The sequence below is a fragment of the Sinocyclocheilus grahami genome, unplaced genomic scaffold (genome assembly GCF_001515645.1).
Source record: "Sinocyclocheilus grahami isolate Dianchi unplaced genomic scaffold, SAMN03320097.WGS_v1.1 scaffold263.1, whole genome shotgun sequence".
NCBI classification, from domain to species: domain Eukaryota; kingdom Metazoa; phylum Chordata; class Actinopteri; order Cypriniformes; family Cyprinidae; genus Sinocyclocheilus; species Sinocyclocheilus grahami.
The window spans coordinates 675,231-695,099 of record NW_015505442.1 but is presented as its reverse complement, the minus strand read 5'-3'; the positions used below and the strand labels follow the sequence as shown (position 1 = coordinate 695,099).

Here is a 19,869-nt window from a genome sequence, read left to right as displayed (position 1 = left end):
AATAATCAGCAGTGCTACACCAGAGAGATGTACAGCTCTTTGAGAGACCCACAAAACAGTGAGTATCAAAGTGGTAACACAGACTCTATATTGATTTTTGTCTTACTAACTCCCTTTTGTGGCCTAATGGTTAGAGAGTCAGACTTGTAACCGAAAGGTCGCGGGTTTGAGTCTCGGTACTCAACAGGGATTGTAGGTGGGGGGAGTGAATGACCAGTGCTCTCTTCTACCCTTAATACCATGACTGAGGTGAGACCCTTGAGCAACCGGGTGTGTGTTCACAGTGTGTGTGTGTGAGTGTTTGTTCACTACTCACTGTTGTGTGTGTGTGTGTGTGTACTTGGATGGGTGAAATGCAGAGCACAAATCTAGAGTATGGGTCACCATACTTGGCCACATGTCATGTCCTTTTCCTATATTTTAATTCATATGGAAGTTGTTAGTGGAATTAAGTCTCAAAATTTTTAATTCAACATGATCTCAATACTATTTGTAGCAGTGGTGTGCACAGACCTCCGCTTGGGCAGGGGCAAAATTAAATCATGTTCCCTTGGCCAGATCAGAGGGGCACTATAACATGACCAAAAGGGAACTTTAACATTAGTTTGAGCTACTACTCCGTTGGACACTAAGTGGCGCTATAATTTATGTTTTATTTCAGAACTCTGGAACCATAAGGGCTAGAGTAAAAAAAAATATAAAAACAATTATAATTCACTGTGAGAAAAATTGTCCTCCATTTAAAAATTTTTGGAAAAAGAAAAAGCACTTGTCAACTTCTTCTTACAATTATACAAATCGACATATATCTGCTGAACACAATGTCCAAACTTAATGTGATATTGCAAGATATGACTGAATTTACTGCTGTTCATAATTGCCACTTGTGCCTTTATTTTATTATGTCATTTGTTAATGGCTCAGTCAGCATTGGTGTTTTTGAATTAGCCTGCATTAAAGAATTAACTGAGCGGAGTTGGAACTTGAATCGGAAGTCTGATCGTGCTGTTCGTTTAAAATTCTTCAAAAGATCTACCAAAGAATCTTTTACTCTGTTTTCATAAAATCAAGGTGCAGAAATAGAAGTAAGCATCGGTGACACTATCACACAGCCTTTGGGGAGCTTGGATCTAACCAATGAAGGAGAAAAACAAAAGGTAAGAAATATATGCATAAATAATATATAAATATATATACATTATATATATATATAAATAATATATAGTTTTTCATATTTTCACCTTGAAGGGTAATCAATTCGTCATCTGGAGTAGGATTAGCAGCTCTAAAATAATTGTCACTGTACATTTATCTGTGTTTTTTATATTGTTTAAAAGTGGTTAGGTTTGAAGGTAGGAGAAAAGGATCTAAAATATATGTAAAAATAGTACAATTTTGATTTACGATATTGATGATAACAGATTTATGTTTCTACAGCTGTAAATATGTAATAGTGTTAATGTTTTAGATGCTGTCATTAAAATGTTTGGTAAGTTTCAGCATCTATTCAAATGTACAAATATGTATGTTTTTGTACCTGCAAATACATACAAATATGCATAGCCTAACAGTGAGATCAGGCTGCATATTTTATAATTGTCATATGTTCTAAATTTTATTAAATTATCAGAAAGTGTACAAATTAACATTCTTTTCCATGGCTTTTCAAACTTCTATTTACAAGTATTATGGTACTTTCAACAGGGTGCAGAGCAACTAATTGACAGGATTAATCTTAAAGGAAAACATCAGAAATTGAGAACTGTAGATTTTCTTAAGCCAATTGTACAGTCCCAAGATTCTTGTGCAGAAGAGGAGCTGGCTTCAGTTTTTCTACAAAAATTGATGATGATGGACTACAGAGCAAGATACCTCCAGATAAAAGAGAATAATGAACAACATCACACACAACAAAGTAACAATGACTCATCTGAAGATGATGCTGATGCCTTTGATACTATTTTTGGAGAAACTGCTAAACCCTCAGATGAAACAAACAAATTAGATGCAGTCCACTTAATGGATGTTCAGATGGCTGTGTTTCATTGTGCTGATAGTTTCCTAAAGCAGCTTATGGTGACTAAACTCTCACAGTGTCAGTATGCTCTGCCTCTGCTTGTACCCAATCCATTCACACAACAGATTGAGTTCCCACTCTGGACATTTCGACAAATTAACAAGAGCTGGAAGACAATTGATGATACAGGTAAAATCTCTAGCAAATACCTGCCAGTCTACAAGGCAGAAACCCCAATGGTGGCTTTCTTCAGTTTTGGTCCTGCATCCTCATCCAAGTCTCAGCTGATGAACAGCCTGATCAATGAGAAACACAACACATTCTTCCACAGGAACTGCCCAGGCAGCAGCAGAACCAGAGTGCTGATGGACGGAGTGGTGGAGATTGCCTGGTACTGTCCATCTGGAGAGAAAACAGACAGATTTACTCATTGTGTTGCGTTCTGTAACCTCCATGGTGATGCAGGAGCCCATGAAAAGCAGCTGGGTATCCTGACTGAAATGGCCTCTGTAAATGTTGCTATTTTACCACAACTTGACAAGAATGACAAAAGCATGACCAAGATCCAAACCTTCTACAAGGACTCAAAGCCACTCATCTGCCTTCTTACTGACAATGATTCAGCTCTCGCAGAAATGCGGAAAGGGAAATACAAAATCGGTTTGAAAGACAGAAATCAGTCAGTCGTTTTTGAAGAAATCAGAAGAGCTATAAATAATGGGCTCTTGTCTTTAGAGTCATCTTCTATTTTCAAGCTTGAAGACGTGGCCAGATATTCTGATATCAGAGTAGATGAGGACAATGATGAAGACCTCAGGAGTGGAAAACAGGCAGCACAGCAGATGATGACTTTACTGGAGGATAAAGATCTGACTAAAATCAAAGAATCGTTTCTGCCATTGCAGGGAAAACTGTGGCATCAGTGGTGCCAGAAGAATAAAGAACTTCATCGACCTACATTAGGAGAACTACATAAGGGAAGCAACATAGAAAAAAACAATTGTTCTAAGCAATCAGAAATGATGAAAATCCGTGAACAGCAACAAACATCTGTCTTGAGTCAGTTTATCCAAATCTATATTCAAAAACTGAATTCACACCTAGGAAATGAGGTGGCATATTTTTTTAAATGGCTGGGCATCCTTCTAGACAATTACACTACTGAAAGTCTTTCAGCCCTTCTTCATGAGTATGATGAAAAATGGTCAACAGTCCTCAATCTTAAAAAGAAACATGATAAATCGAAGCAAATGACAGCAGCACAAGACGAACTTGAGAGAGTATCTGAGAAACTACAAGCTGCAACTTTTGGCTTGGAGCACATACTGAGAGAGATCGGCCAGATATATGAATCATGTTCATCTGTAAAGAAAAACAAAAAAGATCTCCAGTTTAACTTCTCCTCTCTTCCAAGTCTTGCAGCAGAGATGATGATCTCTGGATTTCCTCTGGAGCTGATGGATGGTGATGCTGCCCATGTTCCTCTGATCTGGGTTACTGCTGTTCTTGATGCACTCATCCAGAAACTGGGAGACAAGAGGGTCTATGTGTTGTCAGTTTTAGGGATTCAGAGCTCTGGGAAATCCACCATGCTGAACGCTATGTTTGGACTGCAGTTTGCCGTCAGTGCTGGCAGATGCACCAGAGGAGCTTTCATGCAGCTGGTCAGAGTGTCGGAGGAGATGAAAGCACAGCTGAAGTTTGACTACATTCTAGTTGTTGATACTGAAGGACTTCGTGCCCTAGAACTGGCCGGAAGGGCAACAAGAAATCACGACAATGAAATGGCCACATTTGTTGTTGGTCTTGGAAATATGACATTGATCAACGTCTTCGGAGAAAACACAGCTGAGATGCAGGACATTCTTCAGATTGTTGTTCAGGCCTTCATGAGGATGAAGAAGATCAGACTGAATCCAAGCTGCATGTTTGTGCATCAGAACGTTTCTGATGTTACAGCTGGAGAGAAAAACATGGAGGGAAGGAGACGACTGCAGGAGAAACTGGATGAGATGACTAAACTCGCCGCTAAAGAGGAAGACTGTGATACAGAGTTTTTCAGTGACGTCATTACATTTGACGTTCAAAATGATGTGAAGTATTTTGCACAGCTCTGGGAAGGCAGCCCACCAATGGCACCACCGAACCCCGACTACAGCAGAAATATTCAGGAGTTAAAGGACACCATTCTCTCAAAAGCTTCCAATTCTAATGGCATTACACTGTCTCAGTTCAGAGTGCGTATTAATGATCTGTGGAGTGCACTGCTGAATGAAAACTTTGTGTTCAGCTTCAAAAACACACTTGAGATTGCGGTATACAGAAAATTGGAAACTAAATACAGTGACTGGACGTGGAGCCTCAGAAGTGCCATGATCGGCATTGAAGACAAATTCTACAACAGAATTGCTAATGGAAGCATTAACGTTCAGGAAAATGACTTGTTGGCTGACATGAGGATGACAAAGGAGCAGGTAGAAAAATCAATCATGTCTTACTTTGAGGAGGACAAAGACAAAGACATTCTGTGCCAATGGCGAGGAAGATTTGAAACCAGAATCAAAGAGCTTCATGATGACCTTGTGAAGGGAACAAAAAGAAAGTTAGATGAAGCGATTGAACAGAAACAAGCCAGGGAGCAGCTGGATCAAAGAAGGACAGAGTATGAAAACAAGCTTTTCAGTCGGAGCAAGGAGCTAGCTTTGAGACTGAAAAATACAGGAACAGATGAACATATGCTTAAGGAGGAGTTTGACACAATGTGGAGTAAATGGGTCACTGAAATGACCAAAGACACACCTCCACTAACAGACATTAACCTCTGGGAGGATGTGACACAGATATTATCTGAAAACCATGAACTGACTCTTGTAGATGAGCGCTTAAAACAAAAAAACTATGAACTGATAGACTGCCGGAATGATTATTGTGACTACATGATACTAAAGAAGCATCTGGAGTGCTCTGATGAAACGGCATCTTCAGAGGAAGCTACTGAGAGCTCTAAGAAAAGCAAGAATGGAATGTTCGGTCGGTTCGGTCAAAAAATCATGTCAGGTATAGGATATTTTAGATGGACTCCAAAGCCACAAGAGAACATGGGCCTAAATGCTGAACTTCATTACTCAATAAGGGATATGACTCACAAAATTATTCAGGAAACTGAAATGATAATAAAGAAGTCACCAGTTGGAGCGCGAGGCTACAATGAGAGTTTTGTTCAAGAAATAACAGACTGTGTTAAAAAATCAGTACAGAAACATCAATCCATGAGCCAAAAATACAAATTGAAAAGGGAGTTTACCATAGATCTGAGTCTCCATGTGTGTGAGATTGCCAGACAGACTTTTACTGAACTCCACAAAGAATTCAGAGAAACAAATGACCCAAGACTTTATCTTAATAAGCAGAAAACTCAATATTGGAACATCTTCAAGAACTACTACAAAGGAGCAACAACAACAACCATACTATGTGAATTCATCTGCAGCAAACTTGAACCATCTATCCTACAAGCAGTTTACAACAAAACTGCTAATGATCTGGCCACACAGATGAGGTCTGACATAAAAGCTTTACGTGAGAACAGACCAAATCTGGAGAAACACATTCTGAGATCCCTTGCAGAAAAGGAGGACTTTGAGAAGTACATAGAATATATTCATAATCCCAGAGAACATTTCAAACAATTCATAAAGAACGAAGTGAAAAGCTACTTCACCAGCCAAAACAAAATGATTCTAAATATTTTCAAAGGAAATCTAAAACAAAAGGAGCAGATTGTAAATAATGCAGTGAAAGCCACAACAGTGAAGGTCAAGAGTCGGAATGGAGATGGTAGCATGTGGTTTAGATGCTTCACCACAGCTCTGACAGATGAGCTGAAACTCAGAGAGAACTCATGTGGTGATCTTAGTGAAATTAAAGACTTGGATTTTCTTGAGAAATATTTGAGTGACTGTCTAAAGGAGAGGATGACAAACCTACAGAACAGTTTTAAAAACATTAATGACATGAAATTGGAGAAGTGCAGGAAAAGACCAGGTGAGATTTTGATTGAGCACTTCTGTCAGTGCTGTTGGGTTCAGTGTCCTTTCTGTAAAGTCATCTGCACCAACACAATGGAAGACCATCCTGGAGATCACTGCGTTCCTTTCCACCGCAATATTGGACTGAATGGGTGGTCTTACAGAGGAACAAGAAACCTGGCTATTGATATCTGCACAACAGCAGTATCGAGTGATCGATCCTTTTGCCCAAATTCCTCAGATGATTCAGTCCCCTGGAAAGAATACAGAAGAGGAGGTCCTAAATATGCTAACTGGAGCATCACGCCTGATAACTCTGAGCTGCCATACTGGAAGTGGTTTGTGTGCAGATTCCAGGAAGATCTGGAAACATACTACAGTAAGACATTCCAGGGGTATGGTGAGATTCCAGATGAATGGAAACGATACACAAAAAAGGAAGCTCTGGCGAGTTTGGATAAATACATGTAATGGGAAAGTAAACAAATGGCACTATGTCAGCTCCCTGATTAAAGATGATACTTGTACATCCTGTTTCACACAACAGTGTTTCCAAACTGATATATGCAGTACATTGTGCTTTTATATGATATATGATAGTTTTGTTATAAACCAGGGCTGTCCAAACTCGGTCCTGGAGGGCCGGTGTCCTGCAGAGTTTAGCTCCAACTTGCCTCAACACACCTGACTGGAAGTATCTATGCCTAGTAAGAGCTTGATTAGCTTCAGGTGTGTTTAATTGGGGTTGGAGCTAAACTCTGCAGGACACCCGGCCCTCCAGGACCGAGTTTGGACAGCCCTGTTATAAACACTGCTGAGCTTTTCATTTAGATCAGTGATGGGCAAACTTGGCCCTTCCAGGCCACTTTCCTGCAGAGATTTGATCCAACCCTGATAAAAATCACCTGCCTGTAGCCTTCTAGTAGTCTTGAAGACAAATAGACAATGATTAGCTGGTTCAGGTGTGTTTGATTAGGGTTGGAGCTAAACTCTGAAGGAAAGTGGCCTGGAAGGGCTAAGTTTGCCCACCCCTGATTTAGATGCACTGTAGATGCGTTGATCAGTACTATCAAAGTATAAAGAGACAAACATGACTGTTAAAGCCAATTGGAAATGTTTCATAATTTACTTTTCAAAATTGTTGATGTTCTTAGATTTTCTGTGACTTCGTAGATTTTTTTGAGACTTTTTGTGACTTCGTAGATTTTTTTTGTGACTTATTAGATCTTCTGATCCATGCTAGGAAATTGGTGGATGTGATGATGAAATGTAATGATCTAGCACTGACTGGAATACAACATATAAATTTGACTGTGATGTACAATCTAAATTATATTTACTGTTGTTGTTGTTTTATAATGTTGTAGTATCTTATATCTACTCTGGATGAAAACCAAAAGTCAAAATTTAAAAAATAAAAAAATAAATAAAAGCCAACCACATTGTTTTGCTTACCAGAGATGAAAACGCACCATAGTTTCCTAATTGTTAACCACTTTAATCTTTAGAAAGCTCTTATAGTACCTACATAGAATATTTTTGATTTGTACTCATTATCACAGACATATTGTAGTTCTAGGTTTTGTTAAATTGTGTGATGATTTAAATTCTAAATAAAGCTGGGTGAATGAACTAAAGTTTGTTTTAGTTTTTTAGCGCATAACTTACATATACCTATGGATACGTTTTCTACGTTGTTTGTGCTTTGATTTGAACAAAAACAACGTATCCGTGTGGTGTGGCTGACACAGAACAACATACGCTGTTTGCGTTCAGTGGATACTCTCCAAAATGGCGCTAGGGTGACGCGGAGGAGACGAATTGTTGAATAAAGTCATTATTTTTTTCTTTTGCGCACAAAAAGTATTAGTGTAGCTTCGTAATATTACGGTTGAACCCCTGATGTCACATGGACTATTTTACCGACCTCCTTGCTACGTTTCGGGACGTTGATCGTGGTAGTACCCTTGCTGTCTATGGGAGGGTCAGAGAGCTATCAGAATGCATCACAAATATCTTATTTTGTGTTCCGAAGATGAACGGAGGTCTTACGGGTTTGGAATGACATGAGGGTGAGTAATTAGAGAAAGAATTTTCATTTTTGGGTGAACTAACCCTTTAATAGTGACAGACGACATGTAAATAGTGCAAGTTAACAAACTTTAAACTGCAATAGATTTTTTTTAATGCATAACAGTATAAGCCTAAGTAAGTAGTTATTTAGTAATAATTTAAAACATTCCCCTCATCCACACTTTAATATCAACAGCTGTGGCAAATGTCTGCTGTGTTGCTCTATGTGCATTCGTTTTTGAAGGAATAATAAGTAGCTATTTTTATTCTTCAGGCTTTTTCAGGTAAAGTGGGACACACATTTTTATCTAGTTTGTGCTTAGATAATACAATTTCTTACAACACATGGACATTTTTCAAAATTTAAAAGAATACATTTTATAAAAATAGATAGTAAATAGTAGATTGTGCTATTTATTGTAAAATCATAAAAACAATGTTTATTGAATTAAAACACTTCAACAACAGAAGCATGAATGTAAAGAATTAATTAAGCACTCCAACAGAAGTACAAATTAAAGATTAAAACACTTCAATAGAAGTACAAAAACAACAAACTGAACTGAACTGATGGTTTGATCAGTACAGGGGTGTAAATTTCGTCTAACAGTAAAAAGGGAGAACAATAAACATAAAATTTCTTAAGAGTCATTTTTGAAGGGGTCACACATAATACAGAAACAACGGTACTTGTAAGGATATGTATACACAGAGGAAAGTCTTACTACTATTAGTGCAGCAGAGAGACTGTGCCAAATTAGACAACTTCAAGCTGCTGTAGTCGCGCCGAGATTAGTGTTGCCAATTTAGCAATTTTGTTGCTAAATTTAGCAACTTTTCAGACTACCCTAGCAACTTTTTCTTCCAAAAGCACCTAGCAACATATTTAGCTATTTTTAAATTTTATTTGGCTACTTTTAGCAAATTTTGATAAGTGGCTCAAACAATAAAAAGGCACACATTTTCCATCTAAATTTCACAAGAAGAGGAAACCAAAGATGCATAGCAGTACACAGATCACGTGAATTAAGTTACTGCTATTTGTAATTGTTCAATTTGATAATAATAATAATAATTTAATAATTGCTCATTTATGATACACCTCGTTAGTAGCTTGTACCTGTGATTGTCGATCAGTTAGTATACACTGTAAGAAAAATATCTAGAAAAATGTAAAAGGTACTAGTAATTTTCCAGGACATTATCCGTTATCCATCATCCGTTGTAACCCGAAACACAAAATACAATGCGTAATTTAAAATGCAGGTAAAAACCTGTGAATTATTTTCTTAGAGTGTAGCATACTGACTACTAATACACTGCTTAAAACTATAATTGTTCAGAATGTGTAGTTTTACTAGTTTACGAGCTAATAAAAAAACTTGTAATCGTTCAAAAATGTATAAGTGTTCAATAATTCAATGTTGTATATTAAAAAAAATTATTTATATTTTAACATTATATTATGCATTTATATTATTTTACGAACAAATCTAAATGAACATAAAAATATATATTTTTTTAATGTAGTGACACAATTTTGTGTCGTGATTACGTAATGACGTCATCACGCAATGACATCACAACATCATTTAGCAACTTTTAGCAACAAATCGAACTTCCTTTAGCAACTTCCCCTGAAAATTTGTTGGCAACACTGGCCGAGACAGCGCTCGTGTCCATTGTAGACATTACTATCTGTCACAGTGTTGCCAAGTCCGTGGTTTTCCTACTTTATCACTGTTGCCGCGGGTTGAAGCGACCCCAATAATGTGTATTTTAGCCCCTGGAACGAGATTTATACCGGAGAACCCCCTCGAAACGCGGATAGTTTGGGCTAGTTTTGAGTAGCAATTGGGCGGGTTTTGTTATGAAAACTTGGCAACCCTTTCCCTCAAGCAGGTAACGTTATTATTGCTAGCATAGCGACTCAATGAAAAATACATTGGCATCATCTGTATTAAAGAGAAAATAATCACTTCATCGCATGTTTAAGTGAATAAAATAGCCTTGACAGCTTTACTTACTGGAGTTCCACAACTGACTTCTCTCTCACCTGACTTTTGTGTGTGTGTACTGCAGCCTAGGTGATGTAAAAGAGGAAAGCAGGCATTTGGACCAAAGCACTGTGAGGCAAGGGAGGGGGAGACTCAAAATGTTTCTAAACTCAAAACACATTTTTGCCCCGTTTCTATTGTTATACTACTTACACAATCATTTAAGGTATAAAATATTGTTATTTACAATGCACAGCGTGGTTTTTAATCATATTTTTAGGGGGGACAACCCTTAGACCTCAGATAGGACCCCCTCCCCGCCTATGGATCAGTACTATCAAAGTTTAGAGAGACAAACATGTGACTGTTAAGCCAGTGGGAAATGTTTAATGATTTACTAAGTCAAAAAAAAAAAAGAATCCTCAGCTTACAAAAATAAATTGATAACAGATGTTTTTTGTGACTTTTTTAGATCTGATTTATTCTAGGAAATTGGTGGATGTGATTATGCACTGTAAGTCTCTTGCTCTGACTGGAATTCAATATATTTATTTAGTCTGTTGTTTAATTTCATATTGGACATAATTTTTCAAGCAGTCATGTTTTGTATCTTACATCTACTCTGGATGGCTATTATGTCATGTGCAATTTGATGGCATTTGAACTATTTTAGATTTAAAATCGGTATCTGAAATCTTAAGATGTCCATTTCCGCAAAAATCCTGGGGCAAGTTCAAGCCCAAACTGGTGTGCACCGTTTTGCTACGGTTTCCGGTTTTTACGACATATGTTTCCTGGAAACTACGGTGATACGGTGCCATGAGTATTTAAGACATACTGCTGCTGCACAAATAGCATATAAAATATCCCGTAGCAGATGTATACAGGTGGAGCTGGGGAAGGTGGAGGGTTTCAGAGAAACTCTGAAAGCGCGCTGCAGGAATCTCAAGTGAATGCTAGCCAGCCATATAAATGCAAGGCAGTAAGCTCATTGGCTGCGTATGAAGCATGAACCAATCAGCTTGTGCCAAGTCGTTTTAACTCTCTGAATATCATCAGTTACATTAACAACCCATCAGCCTGACTGAACTATATATTAAACTGAATGAAAACGTTCCTTCAGCTCATATCTGTCTGTATTTGTTTATTTGTCAATCTCAGTCTCTAAAAGGCATGCAGAACTTCAGAGCATCCGGAGACTATGACAACGACTGTAGTGCCCCTTTAACTGCACTGTGTACACAGCCAGAGCAGGTCATCAAAGGTAAATGACCTGCTAGAGCAGGCACCTGAGTGTCAGATCGGTGTTGCCTATTGGTTTAAAACTCAGGGATGGTAACCATTAGGTTGCTGGTTTTACCCCTGAGTGAGCCAAAGGCAAACTGTAAGGAACTTGTTGCTTTGGGTAGAAGCCTTCGTTAAATGACTGATTACTAATCTCACTTGATCAAAATGTGCTCGACTGTTCTCTATAATTGATTTAATCTTTGACTGAGCGCTTGAATTCAATTTCAGGTGGCACCAACATCGTTCAGTGTCATATTCTCAATGATAAGAGGCACATACTTACCAAAGACTCCAATAACAGTGTGGCATTCTGGGATGTCCTCAAGGTAAGAACAGATCATGAAAAGCTTTTGTGGCATCTTAAAGCCAGTTCTTATTTAATCTCATTCTGTGTTTTGTAGGCATGTAAGGGGGAAGACCTGGGTAAAGTGGACTTTGATGAAGAAATTAAAAAGAGGTTCAAGATGGTCTATGTGCCGAACTGGTTTTCTGTCGATCTCAAGACAGGGGTGAGTATTAGCAGCTTGTTTTTCGGTTAGTAATGAGGGTGAAGATGAAAGATAATGAATGCTAGGTCTGTTCTTGCTGCTTTTCAGATGCTGACTATCACGCTGGATGAAAGTGATTGTTTTGCGGCATGGGTGGCAGCTAAAGATGCTTGTTTTACAAGCCCAGACGGCTCTGATCCAAAGTGTAATGTCTTCTAAATGCCTAGTGTTGTTTTGCTGTGACTAAGTATTTTGTTCTTTAGCTGAATATCTAATATTTATGCTGCAAAAATGACATTCTTGAGGCAAAACACAATTAAATAGGGGCTAGACTATATGCTTTTTTGAGTAATTTCTTTGAAGAATTGTATGATTTGTATTTTTTGTAAATCTATTTGGTGCCACTAGGGCTGCTGAAATTACACACTTCAATAAATCACCTTTAATAAATCAAGATAGAAATGCCTTTGATTTTGCAATTTTTTTTAAACAAGTCTTACTACATTTTTGATGTAAGGACATATAGAAAACAAGATGATGATACAGATAAACAACGGATTTGTGAAACAAGTGTTTATCATTCATATTCTGACCGTATGACTAATTTGACAGTAAGAATTATGTAACAACTATTCTTCGTGTTTATTCGTGTGTTTCAGTGAACCTGGGTGGGCTGCTCCTGCAGGCGCTGTTAGAGTTCTGGCCCAGAACTCATATAAACCCAATGGAAGAAGAGGAAATCGAACTCAACCATGGTATACTTGTTTTCTTTTCTTTTTTTTTCTGTAAAGGAATATTTTAATAAAGGCAATATTGATTATTATCATCATTATTTTGAAATTATCTCCTGTTAATAGTTTTCATTAGTGAATCAAATTTTCTTTGACTCTATTCTGTTATTTTAGTTAGTCCTAGAATTTTTTTTGCAATGCATTCTGGGATTGCCTAATGCACATGAATGCATGCAGTTGTTTTGGTAGTGGTTCCTTTTTTTTTTTTTTTTTTTTTTAAGCATAATGGCTTTGTTTAAAGCATAGTTTGCTGCCTATTTCTTGTGTAGCAATTCAGTAGAATTTGCCTTTATACTAATAATTCTGATATAAATAAGATTTTTAATAAGTGTGTATTTAATAATACATTTCTTATCATACATTTTCACTGAGTTCTTTACAATGTATACTGACATTTCCCTATCAGCAAAGAATGTGTGGAATTATTTGAGCAAAGCTTGGTTTGCGAGCTAATGGAATTTATGGAAATATGCAGTTGGTTTCTGATTGTATAATTTTCTGTGTGAATTTCTCTGTAGTGAACGGTGAACAGGAGAGCCGAATTCAAAAGGGCAACGGCTACTTCCAGGTTCCTCCACACACTCCTGTCATCTTTGGTGAAGCAGGAGGAAGAACGTTGTTTAGGTCAGAATAACAGTGTCCAGAACTGATGAAGAACTCATTAAACTCACCTGACTTTCCTTCCTGTATTTTGTCTTCATTATAAGCCGTGTTTCCTTTCAATTCCAGGTTACTGTGCCGCGATTCTGGAGGAGAGACAGAGTCCACATTACTGAATGAAACTGTGCCTCAATGGGTTATTGATATCACTGTAGATGTGAGCGTTTCATATCCCACAATCATCCCATTATGTGTCCAGCATATGGACTTGAAAAATGTTTTTGATTGTATATTGACTGCTTTTCTTTTCTGCTACAGAAAAACATGCCAAAATTCAACAAGCTCCCGTTCTACCTCCAACCGCATTCATCGTCTGGGGCCAAAACACTCAAAAAGTATGCTATATTTGTAAAATATGGTATATAAAGAAAGTTTTCTATAATCAAATGCTTGTAATAAGTCTTATTCTGTTTAAATATTTCTAGTTAAAAAGTCATACTGGGCTATACATTTGTCTATACATTACTAGGCTGGACTATACATTTAAATATTTTGGATTTTGATCTTCAGTAAACTGATTATTCATCAAAATCTGTTGTTTTCAGGGACCGTTTGTCCGCTAGCGACATGCTGCAGGTTCGGAAAGTGATGGAACACGTCTACGAGAAGATCATCAACCTCGACACTGAGTCACAGACCACCAGCTCCTCAGCCAATGACAAACCAGGAGAGCAGGAGAAAGAGGAAGACGTGGCGGTGATGGCCGAAGAGAAGATTGAGCTCATGTGTTTAGATCAGGTTAGACCTCCTATCTTTACTTCCTCCAGACAAAAAAAAATAAATACTAGAGACACCCTCGTCACTCCAATGTGCTCATTTTTCGCTGTTCAACAACTTATTTTCCCCAGATGCTGAAAATAATTTAAATGAGGTGACCATTATTTAGTTTTGATTGGTTGTTACAATTCACACAGCTTTAGTGACACCAGTAACCCTTCGTAATAAAAAGCTCATGTGTTTAGATCAGGTTAGACCTCCTATCTTTACTTCCTCCAGACAAAAAAAATAAATACTAGAGACACCCTCGTCACTCCAATGTGCTCATTTTTCGCTGTTCAACAACTTATTTTCCCCAGATGCTGAAAAGAATTTAAATGAGGTGACCATTATTTAGTTTTGATTGGTTGTTACAATTCACACAGCTTTAGTGACACCAGTAACCCTTCGTAATAAAGTGACATGTGTGAAACATTGATTAACCCAGGGTTAAAGTGGCCTCAACCCCAGTTAAACAGTGTGAAAAGACACTTGAACCTAAGTAAATCCTACAGTTTTGGTGACTTTCTGCTACTTTAACATTATTTACATACTTATTAATGTTCCACTGCATTGAATGTTACATGTAGCATTATATAATTTGCATTGTGCTCCTAATTAGTAAACAAACCAAGCTCATGTTACAATGTGAAAAGCTTGTTCGTACTCTATTGTTCATGTTTGCTGTCTTCTGTAGCTTTTGGATCCAAACATGGACCTCAGGACTGTAAAGCATTTCATCTGGAAGAGCGGTGGAGACCTGACCGTTCATTATAGACAGAAAGCCACGTGAGAAATCCCCCTGACCCCTGCATAGACCCTAATCTCCTTCAACCCGCATCGCTTTGACTTCCAGAAGAAGCATCCCAGAATGCCCTGCTGTTCTCAGGTCTGATGGTCACCCAGGAGGAATGTTTTTTTCTCTTTTCATAAGAGCAAGCAGAAAGATCTGAGCGACAGTTGAAGGATAAAGACTGACTGCTGATTGAGACATTCTGTGATCTACGACTTCAAATTTTTGTCTGCCTTTATTTCATTGATTTTTCTTCCCTGTGTATATATATATATATATATATTACTGTTGTGTTTAGCGACGTGTCTTGTCCAGCTTAACATGAGTCATGATGATGATGATGATGATGATGCACACGAGTACTTCCATTCTCAGACATTCCAGAGACGTTTCAACTAGACCAGATCCAAAATCAGTTGCTCTTTGAAGCTCCCTATTTTGCTTTCTTCCAAGTAAACAATGTATCTTTATATTCGAGATTTAATGTTAAACTTAATTTATTTGAAGCTATTTTTGTATCAGAAATCTACATTGTCCAATGTGGAACAAGAAGTGCTGTTTCAGCCAGGCTGATTTGAATGCATAGTTGCAATTGACTGCATACGTGTGCGAGACACTTTCCAAATGTATAGTTCTCTTCAGTTTGTTAGTTGATTTCTGTGGATCTGTGCACATGACAGTGTTGCAATCACCTTACCACAACTTCTTAAAAAAAAAAAAAAAATGCCCTTGTCAACTGACATTAGAACTGACTTTGTGAATAAACTTTGAAACTGAAAAAGTTGTATATGGTCAATATTTTACTTTTGGGAAGGGTGTTTTATAAATGCTGGATTTCATCGAAGTCATATTTTAACTCAAAAAAAAAATGGTAACGATAAATTAAGGTTCAGTTTTTAGCAGTGGTTAATGCATTAGGTATCATGAATTAACAATGAACAAGAATTTTAACAGCTTTTATCAAAGCAGTTATTTGTTATTAGCATGTTATTAAGTAGTACATTTTTTAATATTGTGTAATTATATTGTTCATAATAAAGTAACTAATTTATATAACTTTAAACAAAAAAATTCTTAGTATATGTGCAAATTAACTAAAATAAGAAATTGATTAATAAATGTTCAATAATAAAAGTTCATAATACTTAAATTAGTAAACTTTATTGTAAAGTGTTACTGGTTTGCGTTAAAAAATTAAGCCTTTTTTGCTTCATTTTAAGAAAATTAAGCATATACACCTAACTGATTTCTGTAACGTAATGCAAAAAAAAAATCATTTTAATAATTTCAATTATTCACCAAAATACAAACCATGGTAGTAGTGCTATTTTACTACATTTAAGTAGTTCATGGACAGGATGTTTTTTTTGTTTGTTTTCTGCAATGTGGTGATAATTTTACGTGGCCATGTGTAAAACAAAATCAGGTTATCAGACTTCTGATTTGCACTTAATATGTTAATGTGCAGATTCAGCTGCAGAAAACTCCATAAAGCAGGCACAATTTGTTTATTAACTGAAAACACAAATATGTAAACATGAAGACAAACGTAAACACTGCATATTAGTTCGACACAAAACATTTCTTTCCCTCTCTGTATGCTTCCCTGACAATATGTGCATTTTAATTGCGATTATGATCTGCTTCATTCAGTGCTTTCCCAGAGAGAGCACAGACAGGAAAGAATGACAGAATGTCACCACAGCATGAATCGAGTTTGCTCAAAGCATGTATGAACACTTACAGAGCTCATCCAGTTTTCACAGAAATATAAAATGTCAACAGAGTAACTTGATGTTAATATGTTAATGACATGATGTATCAAACCAAACAACAGTCCATAAATATTTTACAGCGCTCTGGAGGATCATTTGTCTGAAATTTGGTGCAAATGTGCTGCACCAGTCAGTGTTCGAGTCACATCCTAAATACCAACTCATCTACAAAACTGTAAAAAAGTAGTCAGCAGAAATCATCCCTTTTTGTTGAATAACAAATTAGCAATAACTAATCAATAACTAGAGTTATGAGTTACACGATACAATAAAGGAATGAGCTGTTACTGCATATACTGATGTGGCCCACTAGTTACATATACACAGAACTATTAATTACATTTACAAATTAAAAACGTTAAACTTTATGCTGATAGAATTAGATTACATGTTTTTAATCACTTCAATTTTCAAGACTGGAATTTTTTTATATATATATATATATATATATATATATATATATATGTATATAGAAACAAAATACCATAAAATGCAACTGATCAGCAAACTGATTTTCACTGTTAAAAAAATTCTAAATGAAAATAAATCTATATATTTAATTATTTTCATATTATTTTCCACTCTAGTCGTCTGTCTGTACACCACAGTCTACATCCCACAATTCCATGTAGGAAAAGACTGAACTCATGCCCACAGTGACTCATTTCTTCTTATTTAGTGAAGATGCAGCGTGGAGAGGTTCAGGTTCAGGCCTGTGTGCTTTCACTGAGCTGCTGAATGCGTTCTGCCAGCTGCAGACAGTGTAAGATCCTGCTCCTCTCCTCCTGGAGCTCGGCGGCAGACACTTCACCCTGCAGCTTCCGGCCGAACAGCACCAGATCCTGCATGAACAGACTGACCGGCTCCTGCTGACCTGTAGGAAGCTTCGTGATGGTGACGTCCTGGAAGCGAAAGTGTATGTGTTTGGCTCTGCCCAGCCCTGGACCCCGCTCTTCAATCCAAGTTAGAGGCCTGTGTCAGAAAGATCTCTGATTAACTTGTGATTTTTGTGTCACAGGTGATAAAATAAATAAATAAATACAAATATCAGACTTATATTTATTCATTTGTCATCAAGTAAAAACCTTGGTGAGCAGTTTTACTTCAAATAATATAAATTAATTTCATTAAGTACAATCATTTACATTTTAACTTAACATCTTTGTGTTCATGACCATATTGTTCAGCTATGAAATTGTATATATATATATATATATATATACTGTATATATACACACCATGTTACTTTCAGCTATTCATTAAAAAATATTTTTTTAAAAATGAATGAATGAATAAATAAATGACAGATGATAACAGGTAAAAAAAATCCCATAGGCTTACACTGAAGGAAGGACCCAAATTATATCTAGGGAGTCAGAACTGAAATATTAAGGAGTTTTGTGCATGGGATCTTTCGACCTGCGCCAGTAAGCAACCATTTTTTTTCCCTAAAATGTGTGTTTTTAAGTATGTTTAAACATTTATTTCTCACTCTACGTGACAATTTAACTGCAAAAAAATGATTTCTTATTATTTTTTTATTTTTTTTACATATTATGTGGAAAACTTGATGAAATGGTGACCTGTTTCACTGAAAATTAAAAAAGAAATTATAATTTAACCTCAGCTATTTGTCAGCTATCCACTAAAAAAATATCTAGAATTAAGATCAATTAAATTTCAATTTAAGAAAATGATGTATTCATTTAAAAACAAATATTACATTGAATAATTTTTTTTCCACTGTAAAACTCGCTGTCTGTGGATGCAGTGTACTCACTTCTGCTGTCGGGTCAGTAAGTGTGCCGTCATCTTCATGTATTTGTTGTCTTTCTCCTCCACCAGAGATGCTGCAGTAACCGTGAGCTCCCCGAAAAGATCAACCAACCAGGTCAGTCTGGAAATACCGCTGAAAGACGGGAACCCAAAATTTGGCTTCAGGGATCCACCTGAGAAGAAAAACCCCACTATCACTCAAAACCCTGGAGGAAGCCTTTAAAAAGATGAACTGCATACTATTATACAGTCATTACCTGTGAAGTGCAGCGTTCCCTCCTCTAGAGTTTTCCCAGCTATGTCTTTTTTCAGCTGTTTAAAGTCAGGAGTGAGGAGTTCAATATGTTCTTCATGTAGCACCAGGCCTGAAGATACCGTATAGAAGTTAAACATTCAGCCATCTTGCAGGCAGAATCATATCATGTAACTGCTATATAAAGACAAACTTCTACCATTTCAAATAATTACTCGGGCGTCTCCAGAAGACATGCTATGCATCCACAGCTGTAGATCAGGACAGAAACTCACCTTTCTGCTGAGCCAGATTCCACAGATCCACTGCAGACTCGTAGCTGAGGGTTACGGGATACTCAACACACACATGCTTTCCCGCCTCCAGAAACTGCCTGAGATTGAGCAGATCAGGGAGAGATGATCATTTCTGCCACATGTGAGGAGGAAGTGATTATGTGTGTGAGGAGGAAGTCGGTGTGTCACCTGATTTGCTCTTCATGGCTGGTGTTTTCCGTGCATATGAACGCCACATGGATGTCATCTCTGCTCAACGGCTCCGTCATCGAGAGCTGCTTCACACCCTGCTGGTCTTCAAGACTCCTCCTACACAAACACAAAACACCAGCAGAACTTTAGACAGATTCAAATATATATATGAAACATAAGAAAAGCTCAATATTTCAAATTATTTATCTTGAAAATGAAACATGACTACGTCCTGAGAAAAAAACAAACAAATCTAAGATAGAAAATAATCTTTTTGAAAATAGGCCTCTAAATTTGTTAATAATTTTAAGTAATTATAATGTATAATATAATAATAATATATAACAAGTTCAATTGTGAACATTTATAAAATATATGATAGTACCACTACAACAACGATTAATCGCGATTAATCGCGTCCAAAATAAACGCTTTTGTTTATATAATATATGTGTGCATACTGTGTATATTCATTATGTATATATAAAGACACACACATACAGCATATATTTTGAAAATATTTACATGTATTTATGTGTATATATTTAAATTCATATCAATTATATCATATATAAATATATAAACGTAACATTTTTTTCTTAAATATATCCATGCATGTGTGTGTATTTATATTTACAAAATAAATATTTTGGATGCGATTAATTGCGATTAATCGTTTGACACCACTACAATATATATATATATATA

At 36.7% G+C, this 19,869-nt stretch overlaps 3 protein-coding genes across 3 annotated transcripts in view; 2 read left to right on the top strand and 1 right to left on the bottom strand.

Annotated features, from left to right (window-relative positions):
- The window catches only part of LOC107599277 (interferon-induced very large GTPase 1-like), a 15,143-nt gene extending 8,491 nt beyond the window's left edge, over positions 1-6,652 (top strand). The window contains exons 8-10 of the mRNA XM_016290823.1: positions 10-58; positions 1,072-1,157; positions 1,705-6,652. Coding sequence (XP_016146309.1) covers positions 10-58; positions 1,072-1,157; positions 1,705-6,516 — 4,947 coding nt within the window. The 3' untranslated portion in view covers positions 6,517-6,652. The remainder of the gene's footprint in view (positions 1-9; positions 59-1,071; positions 1,158-1,704) is intronic.
- A 4,604-nt stretch (positions 6,653-11,256) lies between these two features.
- LOC107599250 (WD repeat-containing protein 48-like) lies at positions 11,257-15,597 on the top strand. Its single transcript, XM_016290788.1, has 10 exons — positions 11,257-11,379; positions 11,631-11,728; positions 11,804-11,911; positions 11,999-12,095; positions 12,550-12,645; positions 13,200-13,305; positions 13,411-13,498; positions 13,600-13,676; positions 13,887-14,079; positions 14,795-15,597. Exons 1-10 carry the CDS (start codon positions 11,289-11,291, stop codon positions 14,888-14,890), a joined length of 1,050 nt encoding a protein of 349 aa, XP_016146274.1. The 5' UTR covers positions 11,257-11,288; the 3' UTR covers positions 14,891-15,597.
- Positions 15,598-17,142: 1,545 nt separating this feature from the next.
- Positions 17,143-19,869, bottom strand: part of LOC107599292 (biliverdin reductase A-like) — an 11,502-nt gene continuing 8,775 nt past the window's right edge. Inside the window, exons 3-7 of the mRNA XM_016290837.1 lie at positions 19,159-19,278; positions 18,970-19,067; positions 18,699-18,806; positions 18,446-18,614; positions 17,143-17,637 (exon numbers count right to left, since the gene is read on the bottom strand). Coding sequence (XP_016146323.1) covers positions 17,373-17,637; positions 18,446-18,614; positions 18,699-18,806; positions 18,970-19,067; positions 19,159-19,278 — 760 coding nt within the window. The 3' untranslated portion in view covers positions 17,143-17,372. The remainder of the gene's footprint in view (positions 17,638-18,445; positions 18,615-18,698; positions 18,807-18,969; positions 19,068-19,158; positions 19,279-19,869) is intronic.

Coding starts and splice junctions, on each gene's coding strand:
- LOC107599250 (XM_016290788.1), top strand. CDS start 11,289: ATGCAGAACTTCAGAGCATCCGGAGACTATGACAACGACTGTAGTGCC. Junction 11,729..11,803: donor CATTCTGGGATGTCCTCAAG/GTAAGAACAGAT, acceptor TGTGTTTTGTAG/GCATGTAAGGGGGAAGACCT. Junction 13,306..13,410: donor GGAGGAAGAACGTTGTTTAG/GTCAGAATAACA, acceptor TTTCAATTCCAG/GTTACTGTGCCGCGATTCTG.